The sequence below is a fragment of the Neofelis nebulosa genome, chromosome 6, assembly GCF_028018385.1.
Source record: "Neofelis nebulosa isolate mNeoNeb1 chromosome 6, mNeoNeb1.pri, whole genome shotgun sequence".
NCBI classification, from domain to species: domain Eukaryota; kingdom Metazoa; phylum Chordata; class Mammalia; order Carnivora; family Felidae; genus Neofelis; species Neofelis nebulosa.
Genome location: NC_080787.1, coordinates 51,861,443 through 51,886,437, shown reverse-complemented (window position 1 = coordinate 51,886,437; position 24,995 = coordinate 51,861,443). Strand labels below are relative to the sequence as shown.

General features: G+C 36.5%; 1 protein-coding gene across 2 annotated transcripts in view; it reads right to left on the bottom strand.

The window, feature by feature from the left end:
• Positions 1 to 24,995, bottom strand: part of TFAP2D (transcription factor AP-2 delta) — a 59,414-nt gene that overhangs the window by 17,776 nt on the left and 16,643 nt on the right. For both annotated transcript variants that reach the window (XM_058734224.1, XM_058734223.1), the window contains 2 exons: positions 9,374 to 9,515; positions 2,827 to 2,940 (listed from right to left, as the gene is read on the bottom strand). In XM_058734224.1, coding sequence (XP_058590207.1) covers positions 2,827 to 2,940; positions 9,374 to 9,515 — 256 coding nt within the window. The remainder of the gene's footprint in view (positions 1 to 2,826; positions 2,941 to 9,373; positions 9,516 to 24,995) is intronic.

Genomic DNA, 24,995 nt, shown 5'->3' with positions numbered 1-24,995 from the left:
TAGTGAGATGGATCGCTATTAGCATAGAGCCTCCTTGAGATTCTCTCTCTCTCTCTCTCTCTCTCTCTCTCTCTCTCTCTCTCTCCCAATAAATACATAAATAGGAAATCACAACTTTATGATAACAAAATACTCAATATATAAATAATAATACCAAAATTTTATATATGATACCATGTGGTATTAAATTGTTTTAAGGTATGGTTGTGTGTTTCAAATTGTTGTGATTGAGAATCTACAGCCATACATAATCTTAAGAGTTTTGCATTCAAAATATAATGCCTTTTTTGCTGAGGATGGGGAGAGCCATTTTCAATATATTTAGCTCTTCTCTGGCCAACACCAGACTAGCTTGTTACCATATTCTGCATGAGGAAAGATAAGCAAGAGCATGTAAAGCCCACATAGGAAACATTCAGCTCAAGTTTAGAAGTGAAAGTTTTCTCTAAGGAGTTCTGTGGCATTAAATTGGCAACTAACTAAAGTATCAACAAATTAGCAGATTGTGCCTATGCTGAGCAAACAAATGGTTTGCCCATTTATTCCACACTGTCACTAATATTCAATTTACACATTGATGCTGTATTTTGTTTTGAGCCTGAAAAAGGACAGCTCACTGTCTGATGAAGGCTGTGGCACCTGTAACTGGAAATAACCTGGTAGCTATCATATAAAATCCGAGTTCTCCAAGTTTTAACAGTATGTTCTTCCTTATAGTTTATTGGTAACTTAACAAACCTCCTTAAATTGAGAATTGAATTTGTATAAAAATTTTTATTAAGCTCTGAACTGAACTTGTATAAAAATTATACAAATACAAATAAAGTCTATTTGTATTTTATACAAATAAAATATATAAAGTATATAAAATTTGTATTTTATACAAATAAAAATATGAAAAATATTGGGGCACCTGGGTGACTCAGTTGGTTAAGTGTTCGACTTTTGATTTCAGCTCAGGTAACCATCTCAGGGTTTGTTGGCTCGAGCCCTGCATCAGGCTCCACACCAACAGTGTGGAGACTGCTTGGGATTCTCTCTCCCCCCACCCCTCTCTCTGCCCCTTCCCCTCTCTCACTCTCTCTCTCAAAATAAATAAATAAACTTAAAAAAAATGAAAAAAAATATATCTGTATGGATGTGACAGTGAAGCAAACCATACCTTTTAAGTCTGGATCAGTGGTAAACAGTACATTATTTACTAAATGCTTACTTTATATTCATTATCTTATTTTATCTTATTTTACTTTATTGTTTTTTTTTTAAAGTAAGCTCTATGCCCAACGTGGGGCTTGAACTCATGACCCCAAAATCAAGCGTTGCATGCTCTACCAAGCCTGGTGCCTGTGTCTATAATCATTATCTCACTTTAGCTCACTACCACCATATAACACAGGGTCCTTACTCCATTTAAAGCTAGGGAAATCAAGGCTTGGAAAGAATGCATGTTACCTCAAAACAACCCAGCTCACATGTATCAGGGTCCAGATTTGAAGATGGTTCTACTCCAAAGCCTTTTTCTCTTAACTTCTGGGCATTGCCATTTCTACCAGTTTTATTACACTCACTTTCACTAATCCAACTAAGTGGTAGGAAAAAAGTCCTGTGAGATATATGTTTGGTACATCTGGTGCATTGTTAGAAGGTAAACCCTAAGTTTATTCTTCAAAGATGTATCTATTACATCTTGAGGAGCCTTGCGGCATTAAACAAAATAAAATATTCTATTTAAAAGCCTCTGATGTTGCAGATAAAATTCCAACTCATTTAAATACCCATTATTTTAGGGGCGCCTGGGTGACGCAGTTGGTTGAGTGACCGACTTTGGCTCAGGTCATGATCTCGCAGTTTGTGAGTTCTAGCCCCGCGTCGGGCTCTGTGCTTACAGCTCAGAGCCTGGAGCCTACTTCAGATTCTATGTCTCCCCCTCTCTCTACCCCTCCCCTGCTCACGCTCTGTGTCTCTCTGTCTCTCAATAATAAATAAACATTAAAAAAAATTTAAAAATAAATAAATACCCATTATTTTATATAATGGAGTATCTTCCTCAACAGCATTATAATCAGTGAGAGGTACTGAAAACATTTTAAAATTTAATGTGTAATAGTCTTTGCTTAGCATTGTTTTTTAAACTAAATGATAATTATTAAAAGAGGATAACATATTTTTTACACTGATGAGAAATATCATGAAAGACATTAGAATTTTAGTCTTAAAACCGGAAATTACCTGAGTAGTTAATATATTCCTTTCCACATTGCATCTAGGGCATAAATTATCTAGAAAAAAAAATTCTACTATCTTCCAAAGAACCTCAGAAAATAAAATTTGAATATGCTTTCAGTAACACATTCCAGAAGGTTTAAAATACACTTGTGTGGTCTAATTTAAGAACCATTTGCAATTTCTAATTGGGCAGAAATTAACACACGCCTGTAAAATCAGTGTATGATATCCCATTAATTTGTGTCATATCATCTGTCCATTCAACAATGTGCCTCACCAAGATAACGTACTATTTAAATGATTTCAGAATCCTCATTCAAAAGTACCATTATTTGAAATAATAGTGTTCACTTTCAAAGTTACAATTTCCTGAAGATCGCACAGACACTAGATTTTCTGATCTAAAATGCTTCATGCATTAGTTATTTTTATAATTTGACCTTAGATGTTTGCAATTTCACAAGATTCAGTCAGTCACTATATGAATATATAAGTGATATCTCTAAACGGAACTGTGACATGAATATAAAAATGCCTGGGTTAATAAGGATGGTTTAACAATTTAAAAAGAGTCTGAGGAAATTGGAAAACCAGTCTTACCTGAAATGTGTTAAGTGTCTCTGGATGTCAAGGTCTAGGATTGGAGTGGGTCTGGAGGATCCCAGTGGTGATCTATCTTGGCTCAAGAGGTCTTGGAATTCTTTACAAATTTGTCTAGAATAAAAGATTCAACATTGAAGTTGAACTCAACATGGGGCTTTAATTTCATCCCGTGATATTTTACCAAAGGCTTGTTTTCTCATTTAAAAGAGGAGTAAACTTTCATAAAGCAACCTCCAAAGTTCCATCTATAACACACAGGTAAGGTTCACAATAGCAACTTTGTTTTCAAGCACTACAGGATGATTGTAAAATTTTTGACGTGACTCACAGCCCATGAGCACTGACAAAACCAGTGTTCATTTTTAAGGTGAATATTCATAGATTAACCTCAGCATAAGGAAAAATCTATATGAAAGGATCACACTTAATCATTGCTTTTTATAAAATTAAAATATGATTTTTGGAAGGATATCACATTTATAAATAAGTTTAAATCAAGTTGTATAGGCTTCTTTCAGAGCCATGATTCAAGTAGACTTTGGAAAATCCTGTTTCCCAGCATTTCATTATAATTCAGACTCCTGTGAACTGAATTTATATTTTAATATTTAAAGTATATATTTATTTGCCACAATTCATCCCACTAGCCTCAAAAAAAAATGATTGCTATGTCCCATGTAAGATGGTTCCTTGCAAAAGGTACCCTTAATAGCATTTTCCTGCTACTTTTCTTAACATTAAACAATCGTGATTTATGGTCACTGGTTTCACTTCTAATTACCACATTCCTGAGTATGTTGACTAACAGTAACGCTTTTGTGAAACATAATAGAAATGCTGTATTTCTAAAGAAGCAAAACATATGAAGAAAACAGTTCTTTTTTAAACAAACAACAAAACACTAGATTAATACAGTAGCTGAAGAATGAAGTAAAGGACAGCCAAGGAACTGTTCAAAAGAACACATCTAAAATGATGCTACTCCATATTCAAGAGATAATGAGATAGCGATTAGTCCTTTTCTTCTGGGTTTACAATGCGTAGTCATAAAATCTAACCACTGGCCCTGACTATAATTATCAATGTAGCCAAAGACAAGTACAAAAGAGTCCAATTATTCCAAGTGAATGTCCCTCCATGGACCCAGCCACTAATGCCTCTCCAAAGCATTTGTGTCATTAACAAATAACTACCAAAAAGTGACAAAATATCTTGTGGCACAAATAATTTATCACCGAGTTAAAACCAGTGGAGTTTTATTATTAGGTGCCTAAAATTTCTTCTGAAGATCATTTGTGATTTTTTTTATGAACAATAATCCTCAGGTTTATTGCCAGCATTATTTTCATATTGTGTTATCTCATAGAATTCGCCTCTTTCATTCTGATCACAGCTGAAAGTAAAAGGGGCCATAAGGAGACGAAAAACAAACAAAAAAACAGAGATAGCCCTTACCTGCTCTAAATCAAACAGGATTCTCTATATCCTCCAGCTAATGTTTTAGTTGAATCTCTGAGATGTAGCATCTAAATGCACGCTTTGAACAACTGCATGTATATACTTTCATTGAGGATACTTGATCTGAACTTCTCCCTTTTTCTGAGTTAGACTTAGCTGATTGACTGTCAACTGTATTGCTTATGTTTTAATAGATGAATAGCAGTATTAGACTATTTTATGTTGATCGGTGGCATCAAAAAATGCCATTTGGTGGGGCATCATTATCTGTTATGCTTTGTGTTAGCTTTATTTTTAGGAAATTTCTAACTAAAATTTTAAATACAGACTCATGCTATCATTTCTCAGACTGGCAATAGAAATTACTATGTGGTAGATGATCAGTGTGATCCATTATTACAAAAAAAAAATACTGGAGTTGTTTAAAGACAAGTATTTAATTTTATATCAGATTAAAATATATTTAAAACTAAAATAAAAGTTGAAACATTGCTTTAGTTCTTATAGTTAGGATTTAGGAATTATTTGGATAATTGAATAAATCAATTTATAAGTTGGTAAATAAACTTCCTTACCACATAAACATTATAGCAAGTTACAATAAACCAAAAGTTGAAGAAATGAGGAAGAGGCAAAGGGTGGAAAAATTTAACTCATGCTGAGCAATTCAGCTACACCACACAGGAAGCTGTATCTGGAGAAGTTCCAGAATTCTCAACCTCTGGTATTTGATTCTGCTGCTTAACTCACTGACTTAGGACAGCCTCTCGACTTAAAAACAGATGACAATTTTGTAGACTCCGCTTAGGCAATTATGATCATCATCTCATTATGACAGTTATGGGGCTATTATTTTTATGACTAGTTTCATCCTTATTTAAAATTTTATTTATAAAGCTACAATAAGAAATACTTCTCAAAACAAAATGTCACATTATGAATTATGTAACACGATCTTTGGTGAATCATAAATTCTAACTTTATCACTTACGTCATTGTCCTTAAGGACATAATTTTTAAGCTGATGTCTGAATTTCAAGTTCTGTGTTTCTCCTTTTGACGATTATTGTAACGGTAACAATTAAAACTTGTTAACAATTCTGCTTTACCTTAATGCAGATCAAATGTTAAGCATATTTAGTTATAAATTCAGTGAAGAAGTTTAAATGTGTTTTTCCATATATCAAATGTTTTTTTTTTTTTTTTTTTTTTTTCAATGTTTTTTATTTATTTTTGGGACAGAGAGACACAGAGCATGAACGGGGGAGGGGCAGAGAGAGAGGGAGACACAGAATTGGAAACAGGCTCCAGGCTCCGAGCTGTCAGCACAGAGCCCGACGCGGGGCTCGAACTCACAGACGCGAGATCGTGACCTGGCTGAAGTCGGCCGCTTAACCGACTGCGCCACCCAGGCGCCCCTCAAATGTTTTGTCTGTACATGTTTGAATTAAAAAATTGTCTAATTCAGTTTCTATCCCTCCTATATATAATTGTCTAATTACACCAAAATATTTGGCTAATCAACAAAACATAAGAAATTAAGAGGAATTAGGAGGCTAGCCCCTTAGTCAAAGGGCCCTTCATATAATTGTACAGTTGGCAACATAATTAAATAGAACTGAATTTGTTTATTCACAGAGGTAAAAAAGAAACATGTGAGCCAATCCAACAATGCAGATCAGCTATTGGATCTCTCATCCGAAGATTTTGAATTTCATATGAATTTTTGATGCAATTGTCATGGTCTTACAAACAAAGGTGAGCTAACTAGGATGTAATGAATACCCACGTAGTTGACCATTTCAATGTCGAGCATTTTAATTGAAAATATCCAATGAGTTACCTTTGGAAAACAAGAAACTGCTCAGAACACACGTTAGAGGTATCTATACATTGCAGGAAAGGCATGTTATTCCTACACACCCCTTAACTCGTCTACTTCTATTGATGACTGCTTGTATTGTGTGTGCTTGTATGACTGCATTGTCTCTGATTCTTTAATTCTTATTTCACATTGTGTAATAGGAAGATGGGATGGATATAAACAACCAAAAAGACAAAAAAAATTATACAGGCTATCTCCTAATTTCTAGATGCTTATGGCCTCTTTACACTTACATAAAATAAGTTATTTGGAATCAGTGAACTCAATTCTTGATATTTAATGGTTTGCAAATGTCCAGCTATGGGCAGAAGGATCAAAGGAAAGTACATGTCCTTGCAATATTGTATGAAACCACAATGTCATCAAAAAAGAATTCACTACTCTAAAATAGACATCTCAGCATTACTTTGACAAATATGAAAGTATTTCTCCTAATCCCCGAAAGTGCTTCTAACACTGGACTTCTGTGAAAATGAAATCTCCACATCAGTTTGAATGCACAAACATTTAAACAGAGTTATGGGAATTCTCAAGAAAATAAGAACCTCTATTTCAAACGTTAATGGTGGCATTGCTGCAGGTGGCAAGGGTGGGCAGCTGTGGAAGCATTCCTGGGGGAAGGAGGACAAAAAGAAGGATTTCTCTAGATTAGGGAGTGAAGATCTTAGAACATGCATGATGAGGGGAGCTTGGGTGGCTCAGCCAGTTAAACGTCTGACTTGGGCTCAGGTCAAGATCTCACGGTTTGTGAGTTCGAGCCCCGCATTGGGCTCTCTGCTGTCAGCACAGAGCCCACTTCAGATCCTCTGTCCCCGTCTGTCTCTGCCCCACCCCCTTCTAAAATAAATAAACATTAGAAAAAAAAAGAATATGCATGATGAAACCTCAAGCAACTAATTTTGAGGTAGAAAATACAAAGGTGTTTTTTCTTAGATAATTTGTATTTGGGGATAACTGTCATTCAGAGGTGTCACATGAGTGCACATATTGGCAAAATCAGTATAATCCTGCCAGCCCGAATGATATTATGCTTTGGGAACACCTGGAGGATACTACGTAAATCCTAGCATTGTATTCTCTTTCAAAAAAATTTTTTTTGAATGTTTATTTATTTTTGTTAGAGAGAGAGACAGAGCATGAGCGGGGGAGGGGCAGAGAGAGAGGGAGACACAGAATCTGAAGTAGGCTCCAGGCTCTGAGCTGTCAGCACAGAGCCTGACGCGGGATTCAAACTCACGAGCTGTGAGATCATGACCTGAGCTGAAGTTGGACGCTCAACCGACTGAGCCACCCAGACGCCCCTAGCATTGTATTCTCTTGATCTGTAACATGTCTTTATATTTCTCCCAAGACTATATCAAGGATTCAAACTGACTACATGTACTTTCAGTTCCTTCTGGAGAAACTGAAATCTTACTGATGAAGACCCCTTTGGGTCTTCCCTTGGAAGAGGGCAAGAGTAGAAGCAAAACAGAAGTAAATATCCCCCAGGAGATACACCACACAAAATAATCCAGATCCAGCTCGTTCTACAAGAAGTTTTCAGGAGCTTGCACAGAACAAGGTTTTCCCAAAATCTTAAGTCCACATTTTATAACTGCCTTATAATTTTCTTTCTCTGCTATTCCTTTCCCCTTCATTTCCTTGTTTTACCTTTTTTCTCCTTTGCCAGCACCTTTTGTTTTCCTTCTCTTTGGGGCGAGATGAATCATCTAAGTTACTGTCCTAAACAAATATATCCTAAACCCAAACAGTGCCAGCCACAAGCAGCACAAATCCCTAACAAGAGACTCAAGTATCTTGGGCTAGCCTGTTGGGTGGCAGGTGTCCCATTTAAACCCTTAAACTTGTAAAATAATAATAATAATAATAATAATAATAATAATAATAACTGTGTGACATTAGAAGTTGGTAGAAGAAGAAATATTTAGTTTTGGTTTTATGCATTTTGAGCCCATTTAAATTTTAGCCAATGTGATGGGAAGTCATGTTTCATCAGTTTCTAAGAAGCAATGTCTTTAACACTGTCTACCTTATACTATCTCTTCAGAAGTTTTCCCCAAGGGGCACCTGGGTGGCTTAGTCTGTTGATCGTTGGACTCTTGATTTTGGCTCAGGTCATGATCTGACAGTTCTGAGATCAAGCCCTGCACTGGGCTTTGCACTGACAGAGGCGAGCCTGCTTGGGATTCTCTTTCTCCCTCTTTCCCTCTCTGCCCCTCCCCCACATGCACACAAGTACATGCACTTTCTCTCTCAAAATAAATACTACAAAATATATATAAGTTTTCCCCAAATAAGAGACTAATTTAGAAATAATTTAACCCACCTGGGACTATTAGTTCTAAAATCTGATCATAGAGTTAGGAAATTAGATAAAATTATTAATCATCTATTACGTACCAGAACTTAATTTAGTAAAGAAAAGAGCAAAAATTTGCTAATGCCTCAAAGATTATTCTCTAAAAATTTCAATTTACTATTCTGTTCTGCTGGGCTTTCACACAATAAATGGCATTCTTCCATTCCTTATCAAGGAACATTTTTCAAGTTTGAGGGAATTTGAAGTCATCTTATGCATAAGCTTCCCTTTTCCTACATCATCTCTGTCACTATTTTAATTCACGTTTTTGTTGGGCTTCTTACAATTTTCAGAAGCTTTCTCATACATTATACTTTTCCTTTTCAACAGTATCATTATTGTGGGTAGAGCAGTACAGGCATTATTTACCTAATTACACCCAAGAAAAGATGAGAGTACTGATGGTGATCCTTGGTCCCACAGATCTCCCTTTTACCTCTCACACATTTCGGTCCTCTTTTGTCACATTCTCCAAACATTCATAGTGTTTTGAGATCTTCCCCTCTTGTGTACTAAGGCACAGTGAGTGGTTTGGGCTAAATTACATAGCAGCTAATGACATACTTGCCTGGAATCTACATTTCCTAAACCTACTTTTCTCCTAGGAATTCCTGCATATTCTGGAGAGGTTTTCGTAGTGTCAATGATAGCTCCTAAACAGGGGCAGTTTGTAAGTCTTGCTACGGACACAAGGCCAGGAGTGGGGAATGTCCTTGTATAACTCATCTAGCTACTGAAGTGTGAGACACCCTGTTGTAAAGAGCTGATACTTACTAGACTCATTCAAAGAAAATGAGAAAACGGAGATAAGGCACATAGAGACTTCCCATTCTGCTTACTTGGTCGCTAGGATCATCTTTTTTCTTGCTGTCTGTTCTTTCTGTTCCATATGTTGTCTGGCAAGATGTTCTCCTACAGCTTTGGCTGGAAACTCTGTTTCACAAGTGTAGCCAAAATCCCGAGCCAAGTGCAAAGCTTCCCCTGTTGGCAGAAAATAAAAGTCAGTTTTCCACAAATGTCTAAACTCAGTAAGAGTAACACTTTATATTTTCCTCAAGCCTCATTCCTGGTTGTGGTCGGATGGATCACGGTTTCTATTTATTCTAAACAATCTTAGGGAAAGGACTCTTGGGGGTGGAGTGGGAATGGGGTAGGATGAAGAGAAACTGAGAAACAGAAGCTACTTACCAGGCAGGTGTATGTGAAAAAGTAAGGGGGAAAACCAGAACCACAATCTGGGAGTTTTGACTCCCCTAGGGGTTCTGGCCATTAGACCAAATTGGCTTCTCAGATCCTACACGTCAATGCCCTAAGGAAAAAGCTCCGTGGGCTTGCCATTCTGTTGTTGTTCACCCTCCCATCTATTCTTAGTATATCCGACATATTCAGATATCTTTCCCATGAGATCTATCAAAATATTGGCAAAAGGTCCACGTAACTTTTCAAAGAACCTGAAACACGTTGGAAAGGGGAGATAAATGGATTTTATCAACTTCCTACCATGATGTTGCCAAAGACACTATATTGTGTGATTATACTAACAACATTATTGGGCTTTCCGGCAGGCTTCAGTACCTTTTAGTGTATGCACAATGCTTCTTAAGTACATTGTTAAAAATACAATCCTTTTAAGTATAATAAAATCATAAAGAAATTTTGTTCTTTCACAAAAATCTTAACCTGAGTAAATTTTTGAGAAATGAGGTAAAAATGGCTTATCAGCAAAGTAAGGTTTGGCAATGTATTTCAACCTCGAAAACAATAGTACTTTCAAAGCTCAAGCCAAATTTTACCTGAGCAATAAACTAAAAAAAAAAAAAAAAAAAAAGTGAGCTTTCATTGCGCGTACACTGAGCACATATTTTGTTTAAGGTGCAGTGCTATGTAGGAGTAATGAGGGATTTAAAGAGCCATCCCTGTTCCTAGGAGGATGGCAATTGTCCCAATAATAGTAGCAAAAACACCTTAATAGTACTTTATAATTTATATTGCAACCTATATAAACATTATAATCTGCTCATGTTTACTGCCTTTACATTGGTATTATATATAACACAAGCTTCTGTACTGCAAGTACCAAATGAGTGTTACAGATAAAATGTTTTACAGAAGTTCAAAGGAGAAGGTGGTAATCATAGGGAATTAGATCACATTTTGTGAATTACTGATCATGACTTCCATTCCCCACCCCTCCCCCCCCCCCCCACTCACACACTGTTTCAAAGCAGTAGCAGTAGCAGGGTTTTAGTTAAGATTTTTATATTCACTCAGTAGGAAACATTCTAAATAGGAAGATGACATAACTAAATGGAAAGGGTCTCTTTACTGATTAGTCTGAATAGTGCTAGTTGGTGAAGGGTGACAGTTTTACATAAAGTTGCAATGTAAAAGCAATATTTTTAAAGTGCTGGTTACCAGTGGCTTATGACGCTAACTGATTAGGAAAGAAAACGTGTGCATATTTGGCAGAACAATGGCACCAAGTTTTTTTTGTTGTTGTTGTTGTTTTTTAAGGATCTAGTAATGCCATATAGGATGGTCACTTTTGCTAGAAAAATGATAGAAGGGAGATAATTCAAGACCTTTCAAATTTCAGGTATAAAGTCTAAAAGCCTGATGAAACAGTGGCAACAGCACGTGACAAAGGATACACTCATGTGAACTTAAGACTTACAAGCATCTCTCCTGGAACACAATGACCCATTCAGTATCATCTTTGTACACACAGCATGTTGAGTTATGTATCCTGATAAGTCTGTATATTGCAATATTATCACAGGAAGAGATATTTAGATACCATTCTCACAGAATGTTATATACAATATATATATTTGTGCCCGCCCCCTCCCCGCCAGTGCAGTAGTGGGAGAAGTGAAACAGCACAAACAGGAGGGTGGCAGCATGTCGCCTCAATTTTATGCTAAAACCTGATTCTGGCCCATTATATGCAAAGCTCTCACCGTGTGGTAGTTTTAAAAACAGTTTGAATGGAACAGCTGCTATTTACATTTACACTGACAGCCAGATCCCTCCTTGCCTTAGTTCTGTTTACTGCTTTCCCTCCCTTGCAATGTAACATTGTTACTGGATGTATAGCGATGCTACATCAAAAGAAATGGCAAGTGAAGACACTCTGATAAGTAGTTAAAATGAGTGTATCATGCCACAAAAGCTTTGTGTGTGAGGGCCCAAGAATGAATGAAAGAATCCATGAATTAACATACACATGATACTCAGTAAGGAGAACAAATCTATAGTTAAATCCTGTACGGGAGGTATTTTAGAGTCAACAAGTTTGAGAAAAATAGAAATTTTAGGATCAAAAAAGCATGTGAATAAAGCTCTCGGGGATCTGACTGATCCGTGAAGATAGAGATCAATGAGCTTCTCCGTCTCTGTGGAGGGACAAAATGCCCACGTGAACAGCAAGCAGGTACAGTAATCTGTGGTGGAACACTGATCCAGGAAGGGCGGGGAATGTGTTTCCTTCTGTTTCCATCTGGCAAATACTGCTGTGTCACCTCCTATCTTTGTAAGATGAGGGAGGAAGCCCTAATTCTTTGTTTGCAAAACAGGTTTAAGCCTTTTTAAAAATTTCAATGCATTGTGCCTCTTGACAAACCAGTATCCCCTTCCCCCCATTCGTTTTTATACAACCACCAAAGCAACACCCCAACTTTGGCATGTGTGACCATTTTATGTCATGTCATTTCAAGAATATTTTAGAAGTAGGGCGGATGTTGGGGGATTAGGGTTATTGCTTGTGCAGGAGTATTTTAAGTACAAGGCTTTACGGTCTATAAGCCAAGTAGTGCTTACCCCCCTTCCAAAAGAGTAGAAACCACTAAAAGTATTCAGCTTTTCAAAAACAGCATCAGCAGTGGGTGACTCATACTGAGTAACTCTCAAAAAGCCAACACAGGTCAAATTTCAGAACCTGAGAAGAGCATAAAAAAGGAATTTGCTCCCGGTTTCAGGACATTCATTTTTCACAGTTGAAAGCAAAAAGTGAACAACTAGGGGAAAATATTAAGAAAAATTTCAATGTCCATCACTGATGTAGCCTAGAAGTGGCAAGTTAGTGGGAAAATGCTTTCTGGATCACTTGTTTTACTGAGTTTCTGGGCTCCCACATTATTTTACAAAAAGAAGCTCTAAATGTATTTTTAAAGAGAAATAAATACACCTGATTTTTAACTTTTATAAGTCAGTAAGGATTTTTCCTTCCTTTAGAATTATTGTTTTTTGGGGAAAATGTACTTTAGACAATTAAAAATCAACATTTAGTACACTAATTTGCACTAAAAGATACTTCTACATTGTTATCACTAGATAATTCTGGTCAACACTCACTGTAACAATATTGCCTTAAAAACAATTTGTCTAACTTAGTACTGCAATACCTAATGTTATTAAATAAAAGCAACAATTCATATGTGTTAAATTCCAGTCACATAGCTATGATTGCAATTTTATTTATATATATGGAAAACTAGCACATTCAAATCTATCTTTGGGATTATTCCAAGAAGTACCTATTAGAAAGCAAATTTGAGGGGCACCTGGTTGGCTCAGTTGGTAGAGCACACAACTCTTGGTCTCGAGATTGTAAATTCAAGCCCCACACTGGGGGTTGTGATTACTTAAAAATAAATTCTTAAAAGAAAAAAAAGCAAAATTGAGAATATTTTCAAACCTGAATAAGATATTCTACTAAATAGGGGTGACTGGGTGGCTCAGTCGATTAAGCGTCCAACTTCCACTCAGGTCTTGATCTCACAGTTGGTGAGTTCAAGCCCTGCGTCACACTCTGTGCTGACAGCTCAGGGCCTGGAGCCTGCTTCGAATTCTGTGTCTCCCCTCTGCTGGTCCCTGCTCGTGCTTTGTCTCGTTCTGTCTCTCAAAAATAAATAAACGTTAAAATATTTTTTAAAAATTTAAAAATTTAAAAAAGATATTCTATTAAATAAATTGTCTCATAATATCAAGCTATAGTAAACCCTAGAGCTGAAGGACAAAGTTAATATATTATAGGGTTCCCAAAGTATTCTGAAATGAATGTACTCTATATATGATATGATACGTACACTACATATCATATAATCTACGATATGAATAAAGGTCTTATAATGTGGTAGTTCCTGGCTTAATGATAATTTTGTTTAAACACCAACACTTTGTTTTTTAAAGTGATAATTTTGTTACCTATTCCACACCTTACACTTAGCACAGCACGTGATTCATAATAAGTACTCAGTAAACATTTGTTAAATGAAAAATCTTTCAAATATCTTATTGGTTAATTATAACAATAGTTTTGTGAGGCACTCCTTTAAAGAAAATAATGAAAAACTAGAGCAAAAGAGAATTTCTAGAAAGAATAAACTGTATAGGAAATCCATAAAAATAGAGTATATCATTATATCAGCAGAGCCATTTTATAAAATAAGTCTACTTACACTTTGCAACACTTGCTGCTCCCATAACCTGGGTTTTTTTGTTTTTGTTTTTTTGTTTATTTTTTTTAAATGTTTATTTACTTTTTGAGAGAAGGAAAGAGAGAGAGAGAGAGAGAGAGAGAGAGAGAGAGAGAGAGAGACAAAGAGAAGCAGAGAGGCAGAGAGAGGGAGACAGAAGATCCACAACAGGCTCCATGCTGACAGTAGAGAGCCCTATGTGGGACTGGAATCACGAATCACAAGATCATGACCTGAGCTGAAGTTAGACACTTAACCTACTGAGCCACCCAGGTGCCCCTATTTTTGTTTTTAATGTATGAGTGTCACCCCATATCAATTAACCTCTAGGTATGTGAATGTTTTAAAGCTCCTAAAGTAATAAATATCAAGTCAACATTAAGAACTACTGTCTTAAGGTGAAGGGAAAGTATTATGTAGGGATGAATGATACATCTTCAGAAAATTCAAGAATTCTGTGGCTTATACGAAAGGAAGGCAATAAATTGCACTAAATAAATACATTTTAAATTGTAAAGACCTCTATCTGGGCTCTTGCATAAAGAGTTCTGCCTTATTTGGCTGATAACAGTATAAACTCTAAACACAAAAACAGAGGGGTGGATTAGTTGGTAGAACTGGCTAGGTCATTAGAGATGCAACTCTTGATCTCCGGGTGGTGAGTTCAAGTCCTACTTGGGCATGGAGCCTACTTAAAATAAAAATAGAAATAAATTTTTAAGAACCCAAAACATAAAAAAGGAAATGTGGTGGCAGACGTAGAGACAGACAACATTGCTAGGGAAACAAAGTCATCAGTATAGAGAGATTTAGTGTAAGATGAAGCCTGCTTTTCATACTGGTAGGGAAAAGATGGATTTTCAATAAAAGGTGTTGGGACAACTGGGTGGCCATCTGGAAAAAAAACAAATAAAATTGGATCTATACCATGCATCTAACAACAAAATAAGGTCCAGATGGATCAACAATTTAAACATAAAAAAACAGGACCGCAAAGTAATTGAACATGGGAGAATTCTTTTATAGTCTTGGGATAAAACATCTTTTAAAATATTACAATTAAAACTAAAAACCATGATATAAAATATATGAGACATATGATTATATTAATATCAAAAAGTCTGTATGGCATAGACCTAAACAAATAAGCAAACCAACAGAAAACTTATAACAGCAAAGAGACAAACCAAAGCTAGTGGTGGGGAGGCTTTGCAACTCAGATCAGAGACATACAGCCAGTTTTCTGTTTTATAATGAGTACTTACCAATCAATAAGAAAACAATTTAAAATTACCCCATAAGGACAAAGTAAATGAACAGACAGCAAAGTTCATTAAATTCTTCTAGGAATACTCAACTCAACCCAACCTCCTTCATAACCGAGGTAGCCTTTTTGTTTGTTTGTTTGTTTGTTTGACCAATAAAATTAGCAAAGATCCAAAGTTGACAACACTCTGTTTGGGCTCAAGTTCAGGGAAGTACTGTCATATGCTCCTTATCCCCTTTGCTGATGGGATTATAACTGTATGACCACTATGGAAAACAATCTTCCAATAATATGCTCAAATCACAAATGCTAATATCTTTAGACTTTGCAACACCCCTAGCAATTTATGAGTGGATGTACTTGCACATCTGCAAAATTATTTACGTAAATGTGAGGTTATTCATTGTAGCACTATTTATAATAGCTGAAGATTGAAAACATGTATATAATATTTAGCAGGGAACTGGTTAAATAAATTATGAAACACTCAAATAAGGGAATACCATGAGTGTTTAAAAGAATGGAAGCACTTGTAAGCACTGAAAAAAAAAAAAACACTATTATAAGGCATGGGGAAAAAACCCCAACATGCAGAATAGTGTGTAGAGAATACCATAATTTCTTTTAAAAATTAAAAAGCCCATGCATACATACATATATCCCTGGAATGAAACAGAGAAACCATTTGTTTAACAAAACAATTGCTTTCTTCCAGGAGGGGAACTGAACAGCTAGGGAATAAAGTGAAAAGGAGATATTTTACTCTATAGTCTTCTGTAGCTTTTAAATTTTTTACTATTTGAAGAAATTATCTATTTAAAATTATATTACTTCTAAAGTAAATTTACTCTCTGACTCTGTTCTCAGAGAGACTTTATTCTAAACTCAAATATTTGTTGTAAATTAAAACACAGGCAATATGAAAACTGCCATTGGTATTCTGTAGGATGTAGACATTGATAGGAATAACTACCATCCAAGGGTGCCTGGGTGGCTCAGTCAGTTAAGTGCCTGACTTCAGCTCAGGTCATGATCTCACGGCTCATGGGTTCAAGCCCTGCATCAGACTCTGTGCTGACAGCTCGGAGCCTGGAGCCTACTTCAGATTCTGTGTCTTCCTCTCTCTCTGCCCCTACCCTGCTCATGTTCTTGCCCTCTCAAAAATAAACATTAAAAAAATTTTAAAAAGGAATAACTACCATCTGTAATTTTATTTAAATACCTACGAATTTTGTTAAATGGAAATAAAGCAAAAACTGAGTGTTTGAAAAGCACATTAGTCAAGGCATATATATTGGAAGAGAGAATAATGCAAAGAAGAAAATCAAATCACCAGTGAAGTCATGCAAAGACATGAGGTTTTTTTTTTAATTTTTTTTAATGTTTATTTATTTTTGAGACAGAGAGAGAGCATGAATGGGGGAGGGTCAGAGAGAGGGAGACACAGAATCTGAAGCAGGCTCCGGGCTCTGAGCTGTCAGCACAGAGACAGAAGCGGGGCTCGAACTCACGGACTATAAGATCATGACCTGAGCCGAAGTCGGACACTTAACCGACTGAGCCACCCAGGCACCCCGAGACATGAGTTTTTAAGTGAGCCCAAAGTGGACAAGGGCAGGACTGAGCCAAAAAGGCTTGGATACACTTGCTTTTTGCAATGAGTAAAAACAGTAATTTAAGGCCACTCCATACACATAGGCAGACACAAAGGCATATGGATAGTAGCCTATTTCCTCTGCCCCTACATGAAAAACAACTTTTTTCCCTGAAGGTGAATGAAATCATAAGCTGCAGATCAGGGAAGTAATATTAGGAAGTGTTAGTAAGCAAATAATTTAAAAGCCTATCCCCTGAGATGGGGTCTGCTTGTCCATAACATTGTATGCTATAATCTCTGGGTCACTGAGATCAACTATTGAAATTCTGGTAAGTGCTAGTTCTCAGACACAATATCTAATTACCAGTTATCAAAGCAGAGTCTCTCAGAAACTCTTCCATAATTTAGAATAAGAAATTTACAGTTAAGATGATACTTATTGGTCTGAGAAAACAACAACAACAACTTTTCCAAGACAGAGCTTAAAATGAGTAACATAGGCTCTCCTAGCACTTACTTTTTTAGCTCATTTCCACTGTCAGTTCTGAAATGCAAAAACTGTGCCCAAGACATTGTCAAAGCCAGAGAGTTTGTGTGCAAAAGGGAACACCAGGGTCTCCTAGTGATTGCACTGTTCCATGTGACTGTCTGACCAAAGTGAGCACCAATTAGAGCTATTATTACAAAGGGACAACTTATTATCCTTTTTATATCACATACAGTTTTAGAAGAAAGCTGGAAACCTTTATCCTGAAGGAGGGACTAAAGTGGGAATGTGAGGTGTGGAATGGCCAGCAGAGGAGTTATTTGGGGATGAAGGTCCTTTCAGACTGATAATCATGCCGTGAGTCCCCAAAGGCTAGCCTTAAGTTCCACGTTTCCACAGAAACCCACTGGGGTACCGTGTGAAGGCAATGAGAATATCAGTTTTGTCCTAAATTCCATGAGAAGAGCAACTAATACTAAGCATGCCCTGTGTATATATTATCACTAGTACTTGGCAAAAGGATTTGGTGTTTGAATCTTATAAGCCTCAAGCAGTGAACAGTACTTCTTCCTAAAATAAAAAGCCATTGACTAAACACATCAAGAAAACTTGATATACCTAAACTCACTCACTATACCTCATTTATAGGAAAGAGTTCATTGCCAAATTAGTTCTAGTCTATGCGAGTCTATTTAACCCAACAAAAGACATACAAGACAGATGCGGCAGAGATGAGTGAGGGACTTTATCCTTTCTTTATATATTATAGCATTGCTGCTGAGAAGACTCTGCCCAGCTAGAGACTACATTTTCCAGTATACCCCACACCCACCTCTGGAATTGAGTGTGGCCGTAGTTCTTAGAATGTGAACAGTAGTAACGTGGGTCACTTCCTGGCCACGTAGGTAAGAAGCTGCTTACTTTTCCATCCTGTCTCTCCTCATGGTGAGCTGAATGAATAGGACTCCTAGGACCTACAGAAGGGCATAGCTACAGAGGGAAGGACTCTGGGCCCGTGAATGAAACTGTGAGAAAAGACCCCTGGTGAGGAACACCCACATCAGACTACAATGAGAAATAAGCTTCTATCATGTGAAGCCACTGAAAATTTAGGTATTAACTGCTGTAACAGCTAGCATTCTCTCAACCATTATAAGTATTATTATCTTTATTTATAAATTAAGAAAATGAAGCTAAGGGCCACCTGTCCCAACTCCTGATTTTGGCCCAAGTCATGATCTCACGGTTCATGAGTTTGAGCCCCATATCGGGCTCTGTGCTGACACTGCAGAGCCTGCATGGGATTCTCTCTCTCCCTCTCTCTCTTGCCCCTCCTATGCTCTCTCTCTCTCTTTCTCAAAAATAAAAAAAAGATACACTTAAAAAAAAAGAAAATGAGGGGCACCTGGGTGGCTCAGTTGGTTGGGTGGCCGACTACGGCTCAGGTCATGATCTCACAGTCTGTGAGTTCAAGCCCTGCATCGGGCTCTGTGCTGACAGCTCAGAGCCTGGAGCCTGCTTCCGATTCTATGTCTCCCTCTCTCTCTGCCCCTTCCCTGCTTGCTCTCTGTCTGTCACTCCCTCTCAAAAATAATAAACATTAAAAAAATTAAAAAAATAAAAAGAAAATGAAGCTGAGTCAGGTTAAGTAACCAGCTCAAAGTCTGACAAAATTTCAAAGGCGACATTATTGGGGGGCAGGGGAGGTGGTACTAGCCCAAGAGAAAATACATTTTGCAAGTGGGACAACTGTTCACATGAAGTAAGAAGTGCAGGGCAAGGTCTGGAAGTTTACAGTGTTTAAAACTAAAGAAGGAAACAACAGTGACAAAGGATTCAAACTTGAAAACTGAATGGAGATAATATATAACATTTGTAAATAGTCCCCTTTCTTTTCCTGATGTATATTCACATCCTTCTCTGCTCCACTGTTTTTAAATGCAAACACACACACACACACACACACACACACACACACAAACACAGAATTTGACTCCCTGTCACAGCAAACTACAAGCCAAGGTATTTATGTTTAAGGACTCAAACTGTGCTTCCAGAACTCCTGGTGTTGCCTGAGAATGTTATACCAACTTTTGCAAATTCAGCAGAACTGTCCCAGGAAAGCACCCTACCCCAGGGAACAAAACTACCCTGCAGCAACACTCTGTAACCTTGGCCATCTTGGAAAACCTCAAGTGAGGAGAGAACAATGGGTGGGAACAACTAGATCATTGACTCCTCATGTTTAGCAGCTACCAACTCTGCAAAGATTGTTCTGGAATAAAATACAGAGGAGGCTACTAACAGAAGCTGCTGATTCATAAATAATAAATATATAGTAAGAGTATTAGAATGAGAACAATAATATTGGCCAAATTCTCTGAATCTCCAGAGATAGAATTATTTCCACTATAGAAGAGTCTGGGATTATCCTAGGATCTCCTCAAGAAGATCAGGGTATTGGGTTAAACAACCCTAATCCACTATATTTTCCAGAGAGTAACATCTCTCTGATGTCATAGATACCAAGGTGAGACAATTAAAGGGAATAGAATATCAAGTTTATGATAAAGTGGGGTACAAGAAATCATTATCAACCACTAGTTATATATCTAAAACTTATTAGATGAAGACATGTGGATAAAAGTGGGATATGATCTGCTATTACATTCTGGGGACTCTGGATTCAAAAATTCATATTTCACTCTAGGCCAGATATATGTTATATGGACCAAAAAAAATCCCCACTCAACATCTGCCCTACCAAAATGTTCGCTGTTCAAACAGCTTTGTGAGGTGAAAAGATATCAGTCTCAAGTTCTTCATCTCATTGGTTACTAGTTGCAATGATATTTGTAACAGAAATGTTGTGAATTATACAAATATATTACAAATTTGTATTAAATAGCCCTCTCCTTTAAATTCCTAAAATAATCCCTAAAATAATGACTTTAATATGTTGATTTGAGAACAATGTTAGGAAGGCACTATTAATTGAGTGACTCAATTTAAAAGAAATAGAGGGGAAAATTATTATAAAAAAATACAAACAGAATGATTGAAAGCCCAGGACAAGCATGGAAACTTGGAATACCCTGATGAAACTACCATTATGTCAGTGACAGGTGTAGTTTTTGAAAAACAAATGTTCATTTGCTGATTTCAATCCCCATTATAAGGCACCTTGCTCTTCACTGATTGGACCTTTACAAAGGTTATATCATCTCTACATGGAATGCCTACGAGGGTTTCCATATGCTACTTTTTTTTTTTTTTTTTTTTGGAATTTCTATCAAAATAGAAACAATGGCAAGGCTATATTCAAATCTGTCCCCGGGAAGGGACAGATACAAGTACTATAACATGATGGAAAGTTGACCTTCGTGAAATTTATTACTAAATCTGGCCTATGAGGAATAAAGCCAGTTAAATATTATCTCACTTGTGCTTAAGGGTGTGTTATTGAATGCCAATAATATATTGAACCATCAGGATGTTTGAGAAATAACTATATAAGAGTCTCAATCAACAGTCTTAAGAGACATTTAAGATATTTCAAAATAAAAAGCTTTTGCACAGCAAAAGAAACAATCAAGTATACTAAAAGACAACCTACAGAATGGGAAAAGATATTTGCAAATGATATATCCAATAAATTGTCAGTATACAAAATACATAAAGAACTTATAAAACTCAACACCCAAAAAAGAAATAATCCAATTAAAAAGTGGGCAGAGAATCTGAATAGACATTTTTCTAAAGACATTCAGATGACTAACAGATACATGAAAAAATGTTCATCATTTAGCATCAGGAAAATGCAAATCAAAAGTACAATGATATATCACCTCACACCTGTCAAAATGGCTAAAATCAACAATTTAAGAAACAACAAGTATTGGAATGTAGAGAAAAAGGAACACTCATGCAGTGTTAGTGGGAATGTAAACTGGTAGAGCTACTGGGGAAAACAGTATGGAGGTTACTCTAAAAACAGAACTGCCCTATGATCCAACAATCATGATACTAGGTATTTACCCTAGTTCAAAGGGATATATGCATCCCTATGTTTATAGCAGTATTATTTACAATAGCCAAGATATGGAAACAGTCCAAGCGTCCTTCAATTGATGAGTAGATAAAAAAAGATGTGGTATGTGTATGTATGTATATATATATATACATATATATGTATATATACATGTATATATACATACATATATACATATGTATATATATACATATATACATATATATATATATATATATAATGGAATATTATTCAGCCATAAAAAAGAATGAAAATCTTCCCATTTGCAATGACATGGAAGAAGCTAGAGAGTACAATGCTAAGGGAAATAAGTCAGAGAAAAACAAATACCATATGATTTCACTCCTATGTGGAATTTAGGAAACAAAACAAATGAGCAAAGGGAGAAAAGGAGAGAAAAAACCAAGAAACAGATTCTTAACTATAGAGAACAAACTGATGGTTACTAGAGATGAGGGGTTGGGGGGGATGGGTAAAATAGCTGAAGGGTATTAAAGAGTGCACTTGTCATGATAAGTGCCAAGTATTGTATGGAAGTGTTGATTGCTATGTTGTATACCTGAAACTGATATTGCACTGTATGTTAACTATCTGGAATTAAAATAAAAACTTGAAAAAATAAGCCACTTAAGAGAAACTAAATTACTAGGTATTGTTTTTCAAATATACTGTGGGTTATTGTAGAAAATCTGGAAGATAAAGGGGAGATATCAATAAAAATGGTAAGAAAAATACTATTCCTCCCCACAAGACTAGAGATTTATAAGAAAGCTGATGGACCATTTTTGATGACTAATCTGAAATGTTGCTGGCACTTGCAAAAAATGTTTGATGGAAGGAGTAAAGTATCACCCAAAGACATGGTCAATTCAAAGTCTTACCAACACCAATTGTAGATATGGTGGAGTTTTAATTTACCACTTAAAACTGGAAAATCAAAACAAACCTGAAAGAACTGAATCAGATCCATGTTAGCTCAAAAATAATCAAGGTCCCAAATGTACTGAAGAGAAGCATTCACTATGTAAATGTTCCAGGAGCTTGATAAATCAGAATTGAGGCACTATTATTTTGTATCCTATAGCATCATCTATAGGATTCCCAACACTCTGAGCCTAATGTAGAAAATGGCATCTTGTTGGCTGGAAAGAGTCATCGACTGTCATCGCCAACCCAACTAAAATGTGGGAATAAAATATACAGTAGAGTCCTCAACAATGAAACTGCTGCTCTGCTTGTCAGCTCAGGAATAAAAGGAAGCCTATTTTAATTTAGATTGGCATGTCCTTGTTCTTCAACTATTAGGTCCTCTTCATATCCTAAGGCAACTTGTACTTTTTAAAATTTCCTGACTTATTTTTAAATGTTTATTTATTTATTTTGAGAAAGAGAGAGAGAGAGAGAGAGAGAGAGAGAGCGAGCATGCATAAGCCAGGGAGGGGCAGTGGGAAAGGGAGAGAGAATCTTAAACAGGCTCCATGCTCACTGTGAAGCCTGATGCAGGGCTCAATCCTACAACCCTGAGGTCATGACCTGAGTAAAAATCAAGAGTTGGGCATGCAACTGACTAAGCCACCAGGCGCCCCTAACTTGTAATTTTTTTAAACTGTGGGTCATGACTCATGATCCAGCATGAGTCCTGAAGTAAATTCAGTAGGTCTATAATCAGCATTTAAAAAGAACACAAAAATAGGGAGTAGAATAAAAATCAGAGAACACATGGTAATGAAACTTCTAATGTGTGTGTGTGTGTGTGTGTGTGTGTGTGTGAAAGAAAGAGAGAGAGAGAGAAAGGGGAAGTGTGCATATGTAGTTTGTGGGTTATAATATGTGAGGGGTTGAGGGATATAAAACGTCCCTTTGCCTCTAAATACCTTTTCCTCAGTTCCATCACAGTGCCTGGAATTCAACAATAAAAGATTTATTTCTCTACAGCACAAAGATTTGGGGGATTTCAAAAGCAGCCAATTAAAGTATCTGGAAAGAATAAAATCTTATGTTTCATCAGCCAAGGCTGATGTAACTCCTCCATGAACACAAACCAAATGAATAGAACACAGTTAGATACTCCTATGGTAGGACAGTATGTTGAAAGAGTAGATGGCAAAACCACAAAGATCATCCTAGGAGTTCACATATTTAACCTGCAATCCTTCTGTTAGTACCGTTGACGATTCCCACACAGAATACTTCAGTGGTTGGCCACCACAAAAAGCAGTAAGAAAAATTGTGAATATACCCTTTTATGTATGGCTCTTCAGTTCAAATTAGCCAGTATATTCACAGACACCACGGGAAAAGATGTCTTTCATAGGGCCTTTAATTTTCACACCAGTTATAAATTTCATGAGCATTCATAGTCAGTCCTTCAAAGAAGTGGAAAGAATCTAAAGAAACATTTAGACCAATGATCCCTTAAGCCTCATTATACATCAGAATCACTGGGGATGTTTAAAAAATATATACGTACCTAGATCATATCCCCAGAGACTGAGTTCCAATTGGTTTAGGGAAGGGGCCCAGGCATTTTTTAATAAACCTCCTGAGTTGATTCTCCTGCAGAATTGAGTTTAAGAACTAATCAAGTCCTACCACCCGTATGATTCTTTAAAAAATTTTTTTTAATGTTTATTTATTTTTGAGAGAGAGAGAGAGACAGAGTGTGAGCTGGGAGGGTCAGAGAAAGAGGGAGACACAGAATCCGAGGCAGGCTCCAGGCTCTGTCAGCACAGAGCCCAACATGGGGCTTGAACTCATGAACCATGAGATCATGACCTGAGCCGAAGTTGGATGCCTGACTGAGCCACCCAGGTGCCCACACTCATATGACTCTTGAATCCACTTCATTATATTCTGAACAAGTGTTTTGTTCTATTACTAAATAGCTATAATTACAACTATCTTCTTACTTAAATTGAGCAGCAATCTGTCTCCCTTTAGAATCAACCCATTAGTCATTTTTTTTCTACTTTGTCCTTTTCCCAGTACCCTCAACCCATATGTGTAGATGACAGGTCAACCTCCTCTATGATATGTCAGTTCTCAGTAACAGCACACCCAAGCAAACACATCACAAAACACAGAACATAGTAACAGTAACACTTACTAAATGTTGGTGACCAATAATATTATTGTTGTTGTTATCATTATCACAATTAGGGAACAAAGCAAAGGTAACTATTAGCAGCAGCAGCAAAATTAGCAAAGCAATTTTGCTAAAACAAATGTCTAGAACATACTGCTTCACAAAATTGTATGGTAAATGGTATGAAATGATAATCTGGAAAGAGGCAAAATGTTTGTTTTTGTGTTTCCCTTACTTTTCACTTCCTACAGTGCCTTATAAAGAAGAAAGTAACAAGTGCAAGAAAAGTGTTACAGGTATATTCAGGTGAATCTTGGTAACAAGGCCTCTTTATTCATATTTAAGACAATAGCATTTGACATTCAAAAGCTCTCCCACAAAGTTAAAAATAAGTATCTAGTAATACCTCTTCTTAAAAGAAGTTTGAATAAGAATATGTAATTTTGTCCTTAAAGAAGAAACAAAAAGGAAAAGGTAAATTGGAAAACAATAACTTC